General features: G+C 42.4%; 1 protein-coding gene across 1 annotated transcript in view; it reads right to left on the minus strand.

Annotated features, from left to right (window-relative positions):
- Window positions 1-2947: 2947 nt before the first annotated feature.
- Window positions 2948-19053, minus strand: part of chrnb2 (cholinergic receptor, nicotinic, beta 2) — a 35756-nt gene continuing 19650 nt past the window's right edge. The window contains exons 2-6 of the mRNA XM_086155772.1: window positions 17387-17532; window positions 16727-16771; window positions 12585-12694; window positions 7707-8832; window positions 2948-5629 (exon numbers count right to left, since the gene is read on the minus strand). Coding sequence (XP_086011898.1) covers window positions 5480-5629; window positions 7707-8832; window positions 12585-12694; window positions 16727-16771; window positions 17387-17532 — 1577 coding nt within the window. The 3' untranslated portion in view covers window positions 2948-5479. The remainder of the gene's footprint in view (window positions 5630-7706; window positions 8833-12584; window positions 12695-16726; window positions 16772-17386; window positions 17533-19053) is intronic.

The raw sequence follows: 19053 nt of genomic DNA on the forward strand, positions 1-19053 counted from the left end.
CCCCAATGATACCATACCTACAGTGAAGCATGGGGGTGAAAGCATCATGCTCTCGGGTGTTTTCCAGTGCAGGGGCCAGGACAACTGTGCTGTATCAAGGAGAGGATAAGTGGGGCCATGTATCATGAGACAATGGGCAAAAACTTTCTTCCCTCAATCAGAGCATTGAAGATGGGTCGTGGCTGGGTCTTCCAACATGACAATGACCCGAAGCAAACCACCAGTAAAACCAAGTGCTACTAGCTTCGTAAGATTATGTCAAGGTTCTAGAGTGGCCTAGCCTGTCTCCAGACCTAAATCCAATGGTAAATCTTTGGAGGGAACTGAAACTCTGTGTTGCTCAGCAACAGCCCCAAAACCTGGGAGATCTAGAGAAGATCTGTATGGAGGGGTGGCCAAAATGTGCTGTAGTGTATGCAAACCTGGTGAAGACCTACAGGAACCATTTGACCTCTGTAATTGTTAACAAAGGCTTCTGTACCAAATATTAAAATTGTTTGACTCAAGGGATCAAATACTTATTTGACACTGTAATTTACAAATAAATTGTTAAAAAAAATCATACAATGTGATTCCCGATTTTTTTAAAATTCTGTCTCTAACAGTGGTAATGCACCAATGATGAACATTTTAGACCCCTCCATGATTTCTAAGTGGGAGGACTTGCAACTTACAGAGGGAGACCTGACTATATCAACTGCATACCTACTAGAGGAAGACCAAAGAGAGGATTTATGGATGTAGTGAAAGAGAGGATTCAGAAAAATAGGGTTAGAATGAGGAGGTGATTTGCTGTGGCCAGCAGCCGAAAGGAAATATGTATGTATATACATGTCTGTGTGTCTGTGTGTATGTATATACATGTAGGGTGGGGTTAAGGGGTTCTCGTGGAGGGGGCTGGGGTCCTCCGCACAAAAACACAACCATGAAAATGAAAACAAGTAGAACAGCTTCAATATGGAGCTTAAAGAGGTTCAACCACCAGAGGTCGCTACAGACCAAGGTGTATTTTTTTTCCAGCGTTTTGGCAAACATTTTTTTATTATTATGTTGTTATCTATTCAGTCTGCTTATCCTCCAATCGAGGTTGCATGGATGCTGAAGGGTATCCCAGCTGTCATTGGATGAGAGGCAGGTTTCATTCTGGGCAATTTTCCACTTTTTCCAATTAATATTTGCATGGTTTTTTTGACTGTGTGAGGATACCAGAGGCAGGAGGAAAGCAAGAAAACTCCACAGAGAAATACTTGTGTCCTTCTTGCTGTGAGGTTCGAGTGCTAAACACTGCGCCACCGTGCTGCCCTTATGTTTTATAATGTTACTTTAACCCTGGTTCACAAACTATTTGAATTTCAGTGCTTTAATTTCTCTTTTTTTGCCCCTCAAAATGGGAGCATGGTATGTTTTGAATGAGGTGAACGAAGGTTGTGCAGGGACTCCAAGAGGTCAGAGGTTTACCTAGCATCCAGTGAGACTCACTATTTGGTCTATTATGGGGAAATTAAATCACCAGGGGCTCAGGAATCTGCTGATTGTGAAGAAACCGCTGTCTTAATAGGGAGACTGGCGGTATTTATAGTGAACTAACAACAAAGGTAAAATAAATAAATAAAAAATATAAACTGAAAATATAACAGAAGATATAGGTCAATGGAAAAAATAAAGAAATAAGTCACAGATTTATAATAAAAGTAACAAACAAATAAATAAATAAATACACATATGTTAAAAAGATATTTAACAAAGCCAGAGTTTTGCAAAAATAACAAAAAAAGAAAATAATCGGTGAGCAATCTGGCCTTAAATGTTTCCTTTCTCTGACATCTGAAGGCTTAGAACAAGAAGGTATTGAAAACAACATTGTGGATGGCAGACGCAGGCAAAATCCAAAAGTTAGACCTCACACAATACCTTTCGAAAATAACAATAATATAATAATAAATAATAATAATAATTAATAATAAAATCAAAATGTTATACATATCATATTCCACATATTATTTATCATTGTTTTATTCTCTCTATCGTTTACCCTTAATCCCAAATATATTGTCCTCATATATATCATCTAGCGGCCACTAGTGGCAGCAAAAGGCAATGACATCCGTCAATGAGAAAAGATCACTGAATGAGTATTTCCTCATGTGGGTAGTGTGGACTAATTTAACTGTATAAGTACATTTTCTCGAAAAAAAAAATGTGGTGGGGGTATAACACCTTTGATAGTAACATAAATCTATGATTCATGAAAATGAACCCATCGTCTCCGTAAGTGGTGGTGGGCGTCTATGCAAAAATGTTTGCAAAGACGCCAAAAATGTTTTATCACAGATTTTAACCTCTAAAATACCGTAGTGTTTAGACGTTGTCACTTTTACAAATTCAATAAAAATGATATATTGGGCGTCAGGGTTTTCTTTCTCTTTTTGTCCGGTGAGATAAATTGCGATTGCAATCAGGTGGCGCATAATACCTAAATTCCTTGTTTCACTGCAGAATAAACCGTGTGATGTGACCTTGGGGCGCTTTACACCCACGATTGTTTCAGAGCACCGTTTCCTTGAGCAAGACAGTGTGTGTATGTATGTGTTCGTGCCCATTTTTGTGAACATTTATGAAAAGGGAAGCCAAGCAGCCTCAATATTAAAAAGACAGGAAATGTTTCATTCTTTCATCCCATCCTGTAGTGGGGGATTAATGGGAAGTTTGGGAAATACCCATTTTGTGACGAATGTGTGTGGACTGGATAAGGTGTGCAGATCTGGTGGTCAGCAAAGGAGAGGTGAAAGGATGGGGGGGCTTACTGAGAAAGGGAGTGTGGAGAAAGAAACTAGGGGAGAAGAGGAGAGGATAGGAGAGGATAATGGGGTGACTAGAGGTGGTTATAGCAGACATTATTTTGTCCATCGAAACAAGTGTGCGAGACGAAGAGTAAAAACCCAGAGACTTGTCTGAATCTGAACCTACAGCCTTTATTGGACTGGTTAAGGTATGCAGATCTGATAAAAGGAGGTGTGAGAGGAGGAGCATCATGGGAAGATCAAGTGAGGGGAGGGGGAGGAATGTGCAGAGGTCAGACAGACAGAGGGAAGCCCCTGGTGTGTGAAATGAGCTGCGCTTTCCTCTGGCAGACTGACGAGTAACAGTGACCGATGACTCTATCTTCTTTTGTGTTTTTCCTGTCGAAAATCCCTTATTATTGCCGTCAGAGACATTGTGGCCACACAGTCTGAGGTACACACGCGTGTGCGTGCATCGGTGTATAGATCTGACATGAAAAGAAAAAAAGTTAAACCAACCAGATGGTCCAAAGCAATGTTTGCATCCAGGTCCAAAATGTGCAATACAAATATCTGCTAAAGTTAAAAAAAGGCTAAAGGTCGGAAATACAATTAAACAAGAGGAACTTTTTTTCCCCATTATTCCTCGGTGATATTTACCTGTTGTTATGATAGCCAGTTTTTAAGTTTTCAAGGCAATTAATTAATATTTCAACCCAATTAATTTCGTAATTTTGCTATCCTTCAAGTTTGCAATGTTTGAGCTAGAGATTTATAACTCAGTCTTGTCAACAATTTGAATATAATTTAATCGAATATGGTTTTGTTTTGGTCTTAAAAAACCTGGGATCAACCCCCTGGTTCTGTTACAGGAGACACTTGTTTATTTGTGTTGTGTTTCTATTATATGAATTTCTGAACATATAATGAAAACAAAAACAGGAGTAAAAATGAAAATCATGACCAAGTATACAAAACAAATCTGGTGAATGACCTCGGATATCAGACGGGAATAATCTACTTAATCTGCAAGCGTTTACAGGTCATCCTTCTTCGTGTCCGACATATTTTCTTTTAAAAACATGAACAAATATTCAAAATCCAATTTTCCTTTTTTCCACGCAGACACAAACTCTTCTTTACTACACGGATGCCATGTTTGCCGTCCTTTTTTAAAATTCGGAGATCTTTGCGAGCGTAATCGTCTCGTCAAGTCCGACGGCGAGGCGTCGCCTCCGCTGTCAATCACCCTGAATCTTTAACAGCTTCCTCTTGTTTGTTGAATTTTTAATCCGTCGGGCTAAAAAAGCCTCCTAAGCGTTGTCACGGAGTAGCGGGAGTGACGCATCATACCAAAAGATAGGAGAGTTCCTTCTCATAAATGTGTGTGCGCGCGTTTTTTGCATGAAAATCAGAGAGAGGTGGATGAGAAGGAGGAGGATTGGAGGGAGCTTGCCGGTAGACTGGTAGAAGGAAGGAAGGGAATGAGCGAGAAAGGGAGACATATGCCCCTTTCATTGACATGGTACTGTCAACACACACACACACACACACACACACACACACACACACACACACACACACACACACACACACACACTAGCACGAACAGAAAGCAGAGGAGAGGAAAGGGAGGAGAGAAGAGATGAGATGAGATGAGAAGAGAGGATAATAAAGTCGGAGAACAGAGCACATGGCAATGAGGCGGACAGCGATGCAGGAGACTGGAGGGAAAAAAAGAGTATAGTCGATAAAGAGAGGAGAATTACAGAGGAGATGCAGGAGGAGTAGAGGGGACACCAGCTCCCTCTGACCTGAATATCTCAGCAATGACAGAAAAAAGTAAAATCGCAAATCAATTATTAATTCATCGCATCAAACATTAATTTCCTGGAAGAATGCTTCGTCCTTCTGAGATTTTATTTACACGTTACGTCTTCCCTCCAAACGCCGATCATGGCCTCTTCCACGACGCCACCCCAACATCGACAACTTCCCTACGAAAATCCATACGCCTCCTCATCGTCCGCGACTCCTTCAGTGTGACGTCAGTGTGCTCTACCCTCTTTGTCACATTCTCCATGGATCCGTACAATCATACAACAGTGGGCGACGGCATCGCAACCTCAGGGCCACCCCCACCCCTTTATTGTTTTTTTCTCCGCACAAATGACGACACAAGAAAGAAATTGCGGGTAATACAGAGACCGATAATATCATTTTCTGGAAAATAAGGTCGTCCCCTCTCCTCCGACCAAAACCCAGCAGTGGTGCCGGCAAGGCGTTGCAATGTCCGCCATTGACAAGCGGTCCGGAGGAAAGGGGCGGATGAAAGGGAGGTAAGGGACCCATCCCCGTCCTCTGGAAGAAATAGATGAGGATGAAAGGTCCACTGGATATCTGGACAAAAAAACTGCAGATGTGGCAAAGAGGAAGATGCTTTTCCTTCGTCCATACAAGAATTTGTTGCAAAAAACGTTCCTATAAACCGTCAGTTTGTTTCCTAGTTCTGGTGCCGGTTTCGCACTGACACGAAAAAATCCGAACACCGAACGCGCCACAAATCACCGGACCCCAAACACACACACACACACACACACACACACACACACACACACACACACACACACTCTCCCCGCCCCCAGCCTGGGCCGGGGGAGGGTTGTCCATCAGTGGTTTTTTCCGAGGGCTCCGATTGGTCAGCCAGGCATGTTGATCGTCTTGGCTGTGTAGTTTTGGAAGAGCGGCTGCAGGAACATGCCCATCGTGCCGAACACGCAGACGAACACGAAGATCCACAGGAAGAGCCTGTCGATCACCATGGCAACGTACTTCCAGTCCTCACTCACCTGTTAAGGAGGAGAGAGAGAGAGGGTGAGAAACTGGAGTGAGGGGAGTCACGTTTTTTTGTTTTTTTAGTCTCCATGCTGGACGGCTAGGGGGTTAATGGAGGTGAAGGGGTAAATTTGATTCGAGGCTATGGCTGCCACACAGCTCTCATGAGGTCTGGATGCGAGAAAGGGAGGAGGAGGAGGTGGGAGATGATGGGTGACAAGAAGAGGGGAGTCAAGACAATTTTATATGTTATGGAATAGGAGAGGAGAGGAGAGGAGAGGAGAGGAGAGGAGAGGAGAGGAGAGGAGAGGAGAGGAGAGGAGAAAGTGACAAGAGGAGAGTGGAGGAAAGAAGGAAGTGACGAGGCAAAAGGAGAGAAGAGGAAGTGAGGAAAGGATGTAAAGGAGAAGACAATTTTATGTTATGGAATGGAAGAGGAGAGGAGAGAGGAGAGGAGATGAGAGGAGAGGAGAGTTGCATAGATGGAAGAGGAGGGGAGATGATGGATGAGAAGATGGAGGGAGATAAGACAAGATGATTGGATTTGAAAAGAGGGAGGAGGGAAGAGGAAAGAAGGAAATGGGGAGAGAAGAGGAGAGGAGAGGAGAGGAGAGGAGAAAGTGACAAGAGGAGAGGAGAGGAAAGAAGGAAGTGATGAGAGGAAAGGAGAGAGGAGGAAGTGAGGAAAGGAAAGGAAGACGTGAGGAAAGGATGAAAATGAGAAGACAGGAGAGAAAAAAGGGAAGAGGAGAGGAAAGGACAAAAGTCAGAAAGGAGGAGAGAGGAGAGTATGAAGGGAGGAGAGGAGAAGAAGAGAGGAGCGGAAAGAAGGAAGTGAGAAGAGATGAGAGGAGAGTTATGTCGGAGACAACACGATGAAGGAGGGCCGAGACATTTTAACCTGCATGATAATGAGAGGGTGGGGGAGAGTTGGGAAGGATGAGCCGGGAGAGGGGAAAGGAGGTTGTCATGGCAACGTCAGCCATGACGGACAGAATAACAGCCCTCTGTTAATTCCAGTGTCAGTTGCTTTCACTCAGGTCGGTGAGCCTCGTCTCCCTGGACGCCTGGAGGAGGGGCACTGAAACATGCCACCGTACTACCTCCTCCTCTGTTTTAATCACACTCCACTCTGCTGTCACGTGGCTCCCAGAATTACACGTTGCATCACTGTAACTCATCTTGTGCTCATGAGACCACCGTTCCAACTACGAATGTCTGATTGGCACTGCCATGTGCCTCCATCCAACCTGATACAGATCTGCACCGCATGGTGACATGCTACTATTAGATAGGTGATTTATCATTGTAAGCGGGATCAACGATGATTTATTCGGGGAACAGCGCAGTTAGATTGGCTGGCTGTATGTAATGGTGCGTTGTTCTGATAAAACGTCTTACTGCTACATTTTCTGATAGTGTGAAACTATCCAGGGGGTAAATGTAATTTGGGAAATTCTATATTATCTCTTTATTGTCATTTAATATTTGGTTTCTTGGGGAGAAAAATAAGCATTTTAAAAATTGTTCAAATAAAATATTGCTCTTGCTTTTTGTTTGAATGAGACCTATTCTATAGGTTTCACTGACTAACATTTAGGAAAAAGACATCTAGAAGTATGACTAGTTGATTTTTTTTTTGTCCAGCACAAGTGAATCTTTAAAATGCCCCAGTTAATAAGTGAGTTAAAAGAAGGCCTATCATCTTAACTATGGATGGAACCCAGTGAAGTCAAGCTGTGGGGAACTTTAAATTGCTGGTACGACTTTTTGGCTTCAATTGTCTCTTTTCTCTGCTGGTAACTAGTACAGCGTGACATGCCACTAGTTATACCAGACCTGGCTTTACTTTTAAACTAATAATGTTTAAGAGAAGGCCTCTGGTTAACACAACAAATGGACAACATATCAACTAGTATACCCGTGAAGGTCTGTTTGACCTTACTAGATGGCTACATTGATCTTTCTTCACTAGCAAGGGTAAAACAGTCGTAAGTTAAACAAAGTTTTGTAATGACAAAAAAGATGTAACATTAACAACAACTATTTGCAATTAAATACATATTTAAAAGGCCTTCGCATGATACTTACACTCTGATCATCATCCTCGCTCTTCATATGGTTGGCGATGAAACGCACTCCTTCAACAGCCTCCTCAAAGCCTGGGCAAGCCTGAGCTAGCAGGGCCTGGGTCAGAGCGGGACCACCTGAACCTTGCTTTGCCCGCGACAGGTTCCCTGAGCCCCCCTCTCGGCCCTCCCTCGTTCTGTTCAGGCCATCCGTGGAGCCCCCTCCCGCACCTGCCAGGTCTCCGAACTGTTTCACAGACGCCCGGTTGACATAGCAGGTACAGGGCTCGCTGTCCTCCTTGCCAAACACCCCCGTGGAGCTTGCTCCTCCATTCCCGCCAGTGCTGGCCAGCCCCAGCCCCACCATCAGAGCCCCTGCTTCACCGCCACGCCCACCATCCTTCTGCTCCTGGGCTCTCCGCCTCTGGCGCAGACGCTGTCGCTCGCAGCTGTTCCTGGGCTGCCGCATGAAGAGCAAGGCGGGGAGCTTATTGAGAAAGACAAGCTTGACCCAGGGGGGCATGGTGTGCGTGGTAGGTGAGCGGTGGTGCACGTTGAGCACGCACACACTGGTGACGATAGAGAAGGTGACCAAGACCATGGTGAACATTAGGTACTTCCCCACAAGAGGGACATCCAAGGAAGTGGGTGGGACAATTTTGGAGATCAGCAGCAAGAAGACAGTTAAGGCGAGGAGCACGGAAATACAGAGCGTCATCTTCTCGCCGCAGTCAGACGGGAGGTAGAAAACTAAGATGGCCAGCGAGGTGATAAGAACGCACGGGATGATGAGGTTGATGGTGTAGAAAAGAGGCTTCCTGCGAATGATGAAATCATACGTGATGTCAACGTAGGTGGGGTCAGCTGGGTTCTCGTTCCGTCGACCTGGGAGCGCGATGATGTCCCACTCGCCACTGGGTGTGAAGTCGTCCATGCTGGCCACGTCGGCGCGGAGCACCAGGTCGATCTCGGTCCGGTCGTAGGTCCAGGAGCGGAAACGCAAGGTGCAATTCTGCTGGTCAAAGGGGAAGTGCTTCACCTCGATCTTGCAGGCAGATTTGTAGATGGCCGGGGGCAGCCAGAAGATGCTGCCGTCATAGGAGACCACAGCATTGGAGTAGAACGATACTTCGTAGACACCATCAGCACTTGGAGGAAGAAATGCAAAAGGGAGTGGGGATTATTGATAATCCTTTAAAAGATGAAATCCTAATGAAACACTCACTTGTTATACATTTAGAAGAGTGTTGTTAAGATGCTGGCAATAAAGAATGTATTTTTGACATTTAGATTATCTTAAATTGACCACCCCTGTGATTTGACACCTGTTTGATGTTTCAATGATGTATCTTTGTTGAAAATGGCCATGCCTTTGACGTCAGATAGACGCCGCTTTGATGTTAAATTGACATTCCTTGCATGCTAAATTGCAATCTCTGTGATAATTCTTAAATTGTCATTTGTATGGCTGGTTTCAGAGCAGAATCATGGAGTTTATGTGACCCTTAAAACACATGATTGTAAACATACGGTAATTTAATTTACATTTCTTTAACTAGTGTTCATAAAAAGTAAAATAATAACTACAAAACAAGATAAAAACACCAGTTTAATATTGTGTATAGCAGCTATCTTGTTAGCCATTAGCTTCTTCCTCATCTGGCAAATCATTCTAAACCCTACAAGGGTTTAAACAAATACACAAGACTACCTCCTTTTAAACATCTGTTTTCTTTCCTGTTACCTCTGAGAGGGAGTGAACATTTTCCAAGATCAGAGGAGCAAATAGAAGCGTAAGAACCAAACACTATCAAAAGGAATGAGGAGCAGAACTTGCAGAAATGTTGTCACCCTGAAGGGACAAGAAGTTTGTGCTTATGTATCCCAATTACATCAAACGACCAGGAGTGTTGCCCTTGTGCACACACACACACACACATAAACACACACACACACACACACACACACACACACACACACACGAACTGTTCTTACACTTATGGAACATGTTAACATGAATATGCCAGACTTTCACATATGTTGAGAACCTTTTCATCTAAGGGTTTCCCTTTTTTGCTGTTTTTTTTTTTGCCTGGAATCACGGGATCTTCATTTGATCAATGACATTTTGATGTGAAAGCCGCAAAATCTTATTGTGATCCATTTCATTTTCGGACCAATATCTTTTTGTTGGAATATATGATCCCGTATGTCTATGAAGCATTTGGAAAAATGGTGGTAAATCTATGTTTCCTTGTTTTGTTTCCTTGTTTTTAAGTGTTGCAGAAGTCATTGAGTGTTTATATTTTCTACCTGCACTGAAATAAACCCAGTTGTTAGCTAACTTATTTTGGCCAAAATTTTATTCTAGTGCCCCGAACCCTGACAATCCCTGTAATTTCTTGCTGGTTTATTTTATCTTTTCGCAAGTGGCAAGAAAACAGCTGACCAGTGACTTTTTTTCAAAATGGCCTGGCACTTTGCTGCCTGCAAGAAGTATCAACTCATCCTTGCACCTGCACTTTGTGAGTTGCACACCAAGCTGCACTCAAACGTCTTATTGCACTGTAGTCACTGTTCTATTGCAATGTTCACATTCATATCTATAATCATATCTATAACAATGTTTACACTCTTCTACCAGCACATATTCCAATGCACTGCGGACAGCAAAGTAGGAATTTCACTGTACAGGGAAACTCGTTTCTACACTGCACATGTGACAATAAATGCTTTGAATCTTGAATCTTGAATCTAATGGGCGTGGCACATGAGTTCCACCAATTGCCAAACACCTACATCACATAGTTCCTACAGAGTAGGTGCTAAAATGGTTCTAGGAATTGGGGTCCCTGTTCCTATGCTTTGAGAATGCCAACCCCAAAAAATGTCCAGTTCCTGAAAAAGTTCTAAAACTGCAAAAGGTTCCAACACTGCAAAAGCAGCTTACATGGATTTCCAGTAGAACCATAGGCTTACGTTGCCCCTAATCAAGACCAAATCGACCTTCAAACAGTTTGCAATCAAATTTTGCACCGAGCTGGGAACAAGTCTCAGTGTACAAACACACAATCACAAAAACCTCACAGGCTTTCCATGCTGTGGTGTTATTGCATACCGGCAGTGTTATTGCATACCGGCACAAGTACCGCGCAGTTTGCGCGGTACTTGTGGATCACTGTTTCGTTCTCTTGTCATACTGCTTTTTTGTGCTTTTTTGAAGTAAGCTATCCCTCATTATGGCTCCCAAAAAAGTTAAAAGTACTAGTGCCAGTGGTGTTAGAAGAATTACAGTTAAACTGAAGAAGGAAATAGTAGCTGAATGTGAGAATGGTGTTCGTGTTACAGATTTCACCAAGCAATATGACATGACTGAGTCAACCTTCTGTACAAACCAGAAGAACAAAGATGTGCTAAGGACAGGCAATGTGATTAAACGGGTGACTATGATATTGTTAGTTTGGATTAGTAACAGTTTGCTGGAGATAGAGTTAGCATTATCAAGGGTCTCATACATGAGAATGCTTTACTTTTGCTGACTGAGTGATGAAAATGCCAAGTAAAAGTGCTGGCAAGAGGAAAAAGAACACCAGACACTAGGTAATAATCAAGGTTTTCTCTTCTGCCACAAATCAACCCATTAAAAACGTTTCAAACACTGCAGAATGTTATTTGGGGGTGGAGAACAGATCAATGGTATTTACATTGACTGCAATGGAAAAAAATTGATTTGGGATGCAAAACATTTTGGTTCATGAAGGGTGTCAAAGAATGAATTAAATTTGCAACCTGATGCTCCACTGTATTTGTTTTATTACATTGATCATTGTCATTTGATTTTGTGGCCTTTAGACACTGCTAGTAGCCTCTACATAAGGCAATATAGAAAAAGTAATGAGAATGAGATGAAGCCGAAAGTGTGTTGTGTGCGTATGGGCATTGTGGTTCATCTAGGGTTCAGTGTGTGTGTGAGGAGATGTGTGAGCATCACTGCACAGAAACTGAAAAAAAATCATGATTCAGAGAATCAGACCAGAGAGGCAATTTTTTTTCCTTTTTTTTGCAAGTGCGTTGTTGTGTGCTCACTGTACCAACATAGTGAGCTTGCGCCTAACTGTACATGTGCACGCGGTCGCACGACGGCAGTGCAGGCGACTCCATCTTCGAAGTGGGCCCCTCTGAGATGCGAACCTATGGCATTGCAGAATTAATTGATTCATGTTGATGCATCCGATCATGTGTGGCAGTGCTGCCCCTGTTATACAGGTAACATCCACAGCTTACTGGACAAACGGCGACGCCAGTTGCAAATGCAGATGACACCATTCAGATGCAGGATCACTGCGGCATATCCTGGCGTCAAAGGGGAAAAGATTCAAGGAGGGTACTAATTCCTGGTCCATTTTCATAAAATTAAAATGTTTTTGTTGGAGCTGTGACAAACTATGATTCTGCGAATCAGGAAGCAAACATTTGGGGATGCAGGGCCACATAGGGCCAAGGTTGGGTCAGTGCTAACCCAGGCACGGCAGCTGACCTGTGAATTGGAACTACTGTTCGCATATGGACAGTATATTTTTCTTCCATTTTTAAATATTTATTTATATTTAATATTTTATTTTTTTATATGTATATTTATTACACAAATGAGTTTTAAAGATAAACCTTCAAGGGCTATGATGCTATAAAACAGAAAAAAATATTTTAAGAAAACTGGTCATTATCCCCATACAGCTGTTTTCATTTATCTCTTATATTATCGAAAAAGCCATTAGCCCTATACAAGAACAAGTTCTCTGAAACATCATTTCTAAAAATTTTATGTCAGGCAGAAAACTGAAAAATCTTCTGTGTGTGTGTTCGTGCGTGCAAGTGTGCACCCGCACTTTGACTGACTCACTTGTTGTAAAGGACTACGTCAGGCAGCCAGATGTGTTTTGAGGGCAGCCTGACCTTCATCATTCCGTCAAATTCCTCAGGGGCCCAAGTCAGACGGTAGTCCTGCCACTCCTGGGGGCCCACAGACACACAAACACGCTGTCAGGTCACACAAAGTCAGAGGGACGAGGACGCGCCCCCGTCTGTTGGCCGCCGGCCCATGTGACACATCACATGATGTGCGGGGAACATCCTGTGCCGCCTAAGACAATGACATCACAGTGTTCGAACCCGAGGTGCGGAGGTACAATGAGCAAATATTGATTATTTTCACAGCATTTTCTGGTGCTTTTTTTGTGAAAGGTAATCTATTGCTCCTTTTAAGTCTTTTTAATTGGCATTTTTCATGATAAATATTTTTCTTCACTTTGACTCCGCTATCACTCTTTTGTTGTATTGACTCTGTATTTGTACATTTCTTAGTCATTTCAACTTTATTCCCTTGTGTTTCATGTTTATTGAGGAATAATTAGATCATTTCCATTTTTCTTTCTCTTTTCCCTTAAATTCAGGGTATTTATTGCTCATTTCTAGGAAGTGTCATGTGTTCTGGGGAAGATCCTGTGCCTCCTCAGATGATGACAAACCATAGTTTTCACCAGTAAGCAGAGAATCAGAACACATTACACTTCATGATTATGTTCATGGATTCTTTTTTCAAAAGGTAAACATTACTAATTTCTTATGCTTCTGAGGTGATTCTGTGGCATTTGAAAAGGAAAAATATTTTCAGATCATTGACCCCATTTGGATGCGGTGATTATATTGGTATAAATTCATGATATCTTTTTCATTTAACTTTTTAACCAGGTTTAATTTGTTTCTGGCTAATTTTCCTTTTTCTATTCATATATTTTTTTACCTAAAGTAATTGCTCGCAGGGTTAATTTGGATCATTTCTGTTTATTTATAATAATCTTATTTGACCTACTAATTAATTTTAGAACTAATTTCAAGTTAAATTTGCACATTTTCCTGTAACTTACAGGAGGTTACATGCTGGTTTCAAGACAAATGTCTTAATTTCTATGTCATTGGTTACTTTACGCCTGATTTTCCATGTACTATGGCCGCCATCCGATGTTCCCTCTAATTTTTCATATGACTGGGCATACAGGCAACCTCCCTGAGCACACTAAGGACCACTGTGAGCATTAGATGTGCATGCTGTGGCCACACACAAGTATCACACCTGGGATCATAGCAAGTTTCATGGCTTATTAACAGAACCAAATTACAACAGCAATTTCCATTAGTTTACTTTTAATGTAACTCTTTGGGCCAACTGACAACATGGATGCATTCATTTTGATGGCAAGTAGAATATTGGCAATGAGAACTTTAACTTGCTCAGGGTCAGATTTTTTTTTTGTGTGACAGCTCGTTCTTTTTCTCTCAAGTCGTTGTGCTCTCCCGCAATAATGTACCAATCTCTTTTCCCATCTTGAGTCTTCGTATAATTCCAACAGTATTCATATGACTTTTCTGCTGAATGGACGCTTGAGTCCATATTTTTCCATCAGAAGACCAGCTTACTACTTAAACTTTGCTGCATGTTTTGCAGAGCAAACCTTTCTCACACCAAAAAGAAAAAAATCTCAACCAGTGCACATTCTCCGACAGCCATTCCAACTTAAAAGAACTGCATTTCTTTTTTGCTTTGGTTTAATGAGTGGACGTAGTGTGGGAGTGGGACTGCCCACTCGTTGATAAGGGGTTAGCATGTCACTTAACTCTGCCACAGTTATTATTGTTAAATAGCATGTATGGGCAGAGCACGTGCGCAAGTACTGACAATGACGTGATTGGCTGCATAGCGTAATTGCTTCATATCGTATGATTGGCTGGACACCTGTCACTCACTGAGTTACACAGCAAAATTTCACAGACAAAAATGTTATATATCGAATTCATTTGTAGTGTGCTCACTGCGCTGAATAGGTTTTCTTGTGTGCTGAGAGTATGCGAGCAGTGCACAACTGCGTTTAGAGCAGGGGTGTCAAACATACAGCCCATAGGCTGGAACTGGCCCACAAGAAGATTTGATCAGGCCCTCAGGATAATTTGAATAATAATTTGAAAAAAATGCATAAAAGACAAGGATTTAATTTTTTTAATGAAATGCAATTCAAGAATATTCCGCTAGGGGGTGCACTATTTTAATCAGAGTAGAAGACAATCCACATCACTGAGACAGACCAATCAGCAGATGTTGTCAATGCGGCATCTGCTGCTTGTTATGGCGTTGTTTCTACCCTGTTCTCTACCTCCTCGTTACTCCCTCATTAGCCAATACGTCGTTATCAAAACAGAGAAAAGTAGATAAAGGGTGCAGAATTTTCAAAGGAAAATGGACTACGTCCTATTTATTTACGGAGACGCACGGGAGACCTTTCTCTGCTTGGTGTGTTTGCAACAAGTTTCGGTATTTAAGGAATATAATATTCGGCGCCACTACGAGACTCATCACAACGAAAAATATGACAGCTTGCAAAGACAACTGAGAAGAGATAAGCTCAACAAATTGCTGGCGGGTCTGAGGAAACAGCAGTCCACTTTCACCGATAGCCAAGAAATCAGTGAAGCCAGCTTCCTAATTGCTAGCGAAAATATGCAATTTAGTGTTAGTCACCAGCTTCACTACAAAAGAGTATAGTGGAATTCTACTGTTCATGCAACTCTGTACATTTTCAGTATGTATTGTATGTGTATGCATGTTTCATGTATGAAGTTTACACATTTACAGGACAGGTGAATACCTTCTTCCTTACACATTTAATAGCACTCTCTTTAGTTTGTAAGGTGTAGACAGGGATTTAATTTAGATTTTATATGCCCATGTGTAAATTGTTTAAAAATCCCTTTCTTTATAAGTCTCATTTAATCTTAAAGTGCATTACTATATTTTTCAATACCAACTACTTGTTAAAGTTTTGGGCCTTTGTACGATCAGTGGGATGAGTAGAAATGCATACATGTGAATGATAAAAGTAAATTACACGTTTGTTTACGGAAATATGAGGTGTTTCATTAAATGTTTTGTAAAAGGATTTTTCGTTAAATTCCAAAATTTTCCTAATGTCCTTGTACTTCTTTACACCGAAACAGAGGAAAGACATTATATTTTGGTTATTTATTGCTGAGTATGCTATCATTTTAATGGTCCGGCCCACCTGACATCTACCTAGCCTGTATGTGGCCCAAGATGAGAAATGAGTTTGACATCCCTGGCTTAGAGGAAATATTGCCACCATGTCATGAAAGTCACAACTCATTTCAGGAAGGAGGGGCAAGTCCACATAATCTTACAGGTGCAATAAAACTGCCATTTTCCTGTGTGAGAACATTAGCACACTATCCTCAGTGTCTCCTTGAGTTTAAAAAACAAATCGATCACCATGATCTTGTCCTCCATGCCGCTGCCTGTCAATCACCCAAATGGCTGCACCAGAAGCCCAGGGACCCACGCGGGACTCGTCTATGCTTAGAGGCCACTTTTAGGTCCACATTTCCCACCCTCAGACAAAAAACAAAAACTCTCTGGCCACGCCTCGGCTGACCAACATGTGATTACATGTCTAAATCTTCAGGGGTGAAAGCATTTAGATGTGAACAGGATGTGCAAGAATGCAGTAAAGTATAAACATTCTGATAAAACAAAAAAGCAAATGATAAAACAGAACCATCCAGTTTCATCTATAGAACGGTATTTATGTCAATTTATGTTTCAACGAGCTACCTCACCTGCATCAGGTTCCTCGTGTACGTGGTTGTGTGTGTTGGCTTTATTTTTAACCTTCTTATGTAAACATGAACACGTACATGTTCAACCATGGTGCGGGACCCATCCGTAACCCAGTATTTAGACAGGGTCACAATATCCACGTCTTTTTAGAGACGATCGCAGATATTTTCTTTTACATTTCTCACCAATTTGGTAATTTCCTTCCAGATCATTTCATCACGGTAATTAGATCTGTTTTTCTTGCTTATCGAGCTAATTTCCTGATAAATTCTTTATATTCTTTATTATTCAGGTAATGCCTCCTGCAATTCAATGGTGAATTTCAGCTCTAGGTCAGGTTGAAGAGTGAGAAGTCTAACCTGCGTCAGCCAGACGTTGGTTGTCATTACTTGCTCTCTCTCGTGCTGCAGAAGTAGAACAACAGCAGGGTTAGCGCACCATTTCCGACGAGATGCAGAAATGATAATTTTTACCAACAGAAACAACAAGAAATCAGTAAAGTACATTAAATTTACTATTAAATACATATTTTTAAAGCAGTAAGTCAAATGAAAACTGGCAGGAAACAATGAATTACTTAAAAATAAAAAAAAGATAATATAAAATAACAGGAAGAAAAACTAATTTCTGTTTCAGACAGAGCAACTGCCAACTTAACAATCGAGCAGGGGAGCAGAACTCCATGGAAACCACAGATTATCTGAAGTTATGGAATCTCATTCAGAACACCTGGCAAATCATTAAAATAAATAGTAATATAAAGAAAATGCTCAGTGAAAGAATAATTACTAGATAACCTGTTGGTGAAATCTGCAAGAATTTGGCAGGAAATGAAAAATAAATAAACTAAAATTACTCAGAAGAAACTGTCTGAGTTTATCCATAAACAATAAAATCCAAAACAAACAATACATTAATTAACTAATCAAAACTAATTAAAGGCAGGCGTCTGTTAATTTTGTTCCAGAGTCATAACATGCAACTCCAGTCTGCGTCATTTTGGATTTATTCCCACTCACCACACTGATGAGCTGTGCCAGCGACACCATCAGCTGCACCGTCACCAGCTCCGAGCCATTGGTGGCTGGGCGGATCAGTTTGTTGTAGTGCGCCGGGTTGAGAAGGTGCTCCACCAGCCGCTCCTCTGTGTCCGCGCCCAGACTCCCTACCGACACAGATTACCGGGAATCTCACTCAAATCAAAAGTTGAATATATTCTGGATATTTTAGGTTCAGATCTTCAGTTGTGCTTTTCAAATAGCTTATGGCCATTCTGGAAAATTCTCACTCAGTTTGAGGTCATTTCCTTATTATTTACACTGAACCTGCTACTCCCACTGAGAGTCTCCATTCACTGCATGTGTGTGTGTGTGTGTGTGTGTGCATGCGCCTGTGTGTGCTTGTTGACTCATCTCTGCAACATGTCAGCACAATCGAGACACACTTTCTTACACAATCTAGCATCATGGGAGTGAGTCAACTCATCTGAATGTTTCCAGCCATCTCTCTCCGTGCTGCCGTCATCCCTCCCTCCTCTGCCTCTATATCTCTGTTCGTTCTGCTTCCCCTCTCCCTTTTCTTCCTCTCCACATCTCCCTGTTCTGTTCCAACCTCCCTTCCTCTCTCTCTCCATCCTTTCTACCTCCATTCCTCCTTCCTCCTCCTCTCTCTCTCTGACAGTACCTTTGGGTTATTTTCACTCCATCCCTCCATCTCTAATGGTTTCTGTCCGTGCGGTGGAGCTCAGGTCAAGCTGTCACAACAACAGACATATGCACAGACTCACACACCAACACAAGCTCGGGCCACTCAATTGCCTTGTACCTTTTGCCTGTCTGACATTTGATCTCTCCATCGCCTCAGACCAACGCAATCTTTGTCCTCCGTTTTTTTTTCTCTCATTGTATTTGACCAACGCTAATGCAAAGTCTCTCTCCTTTTTGCTCCATATTTTTAATAACATCTTGATATTTATTCTTTTTTATTTCATTGCAACCTAAGTAGCCAGTTACTACTATATTGTCACCTTCTTAAAACAATTGCCTCAGTCATTTTGGACGCTGTGTGTGTGAGCATGTTTGACTGAAGAAAATTCGGGAATAAATTTGCTTTTCCACCACATCATTGCGTGCATCCTTGCCCCCCCCCCAACTAACTCCTCAATCTCCTTGTTGCCTGCCGATGCTGTGTTCACTGAACCAGTGTGATGGCCTCTGTCTCCAGATCAATGAGGTCTCTATTTGGCCCATAAACCTGACGGCTCTCTCTCCTCTTCTCCTCAGTCTTACGCTCTCTCACTCCTCCCCCATCTCATCCCACTGTCATGGGCTGCTGGGGCAGACTCAAGCAGGGAACCACACTTCAGAGCAGGGATGGGTTGAAAGCGCTTTATTGCATTGAAATGGCAGGACGGGTTGCGGATGGGATGGGACGGCAGAGGCTGGGTCTCACCAGGACGGGAAGCAGGCAGGACAGGCCCCAGGGAGAGTGGCAGACAGGACGGGTTGCAGGCAGGACGGGGTCAGAGGTCACACCGCCCGACTGGGTCCGGTTGTAACGGGGTAGGGGACCGAGGTTACACCGACCGACTGGGTCCGGTCGTAACGAGGTAGGGGACAGAGGCTACACCTGGGGGCCGGTCGTGGCAGGGATGGGGTCCGGTCGTGGCAGGGCTCCACAGTGGTAT

Source organism: Fistularia commersonii, chromosome 11 (genome assembly GCF_037954325.1).
Source record: "Fistularia commersonii isolate RoL2024-O1a breed Wild chromosome 11, RoL_Fcom_v1.0, whole genome shotgun sequence".
Taxonomy (NCBI): domain Eukaryota; kingdom Metazoa; phylum Chordata; class Actinopteri; order Syngnathiformes; family Fistulariidae; genus Fistularia; species Fistularia commersonii.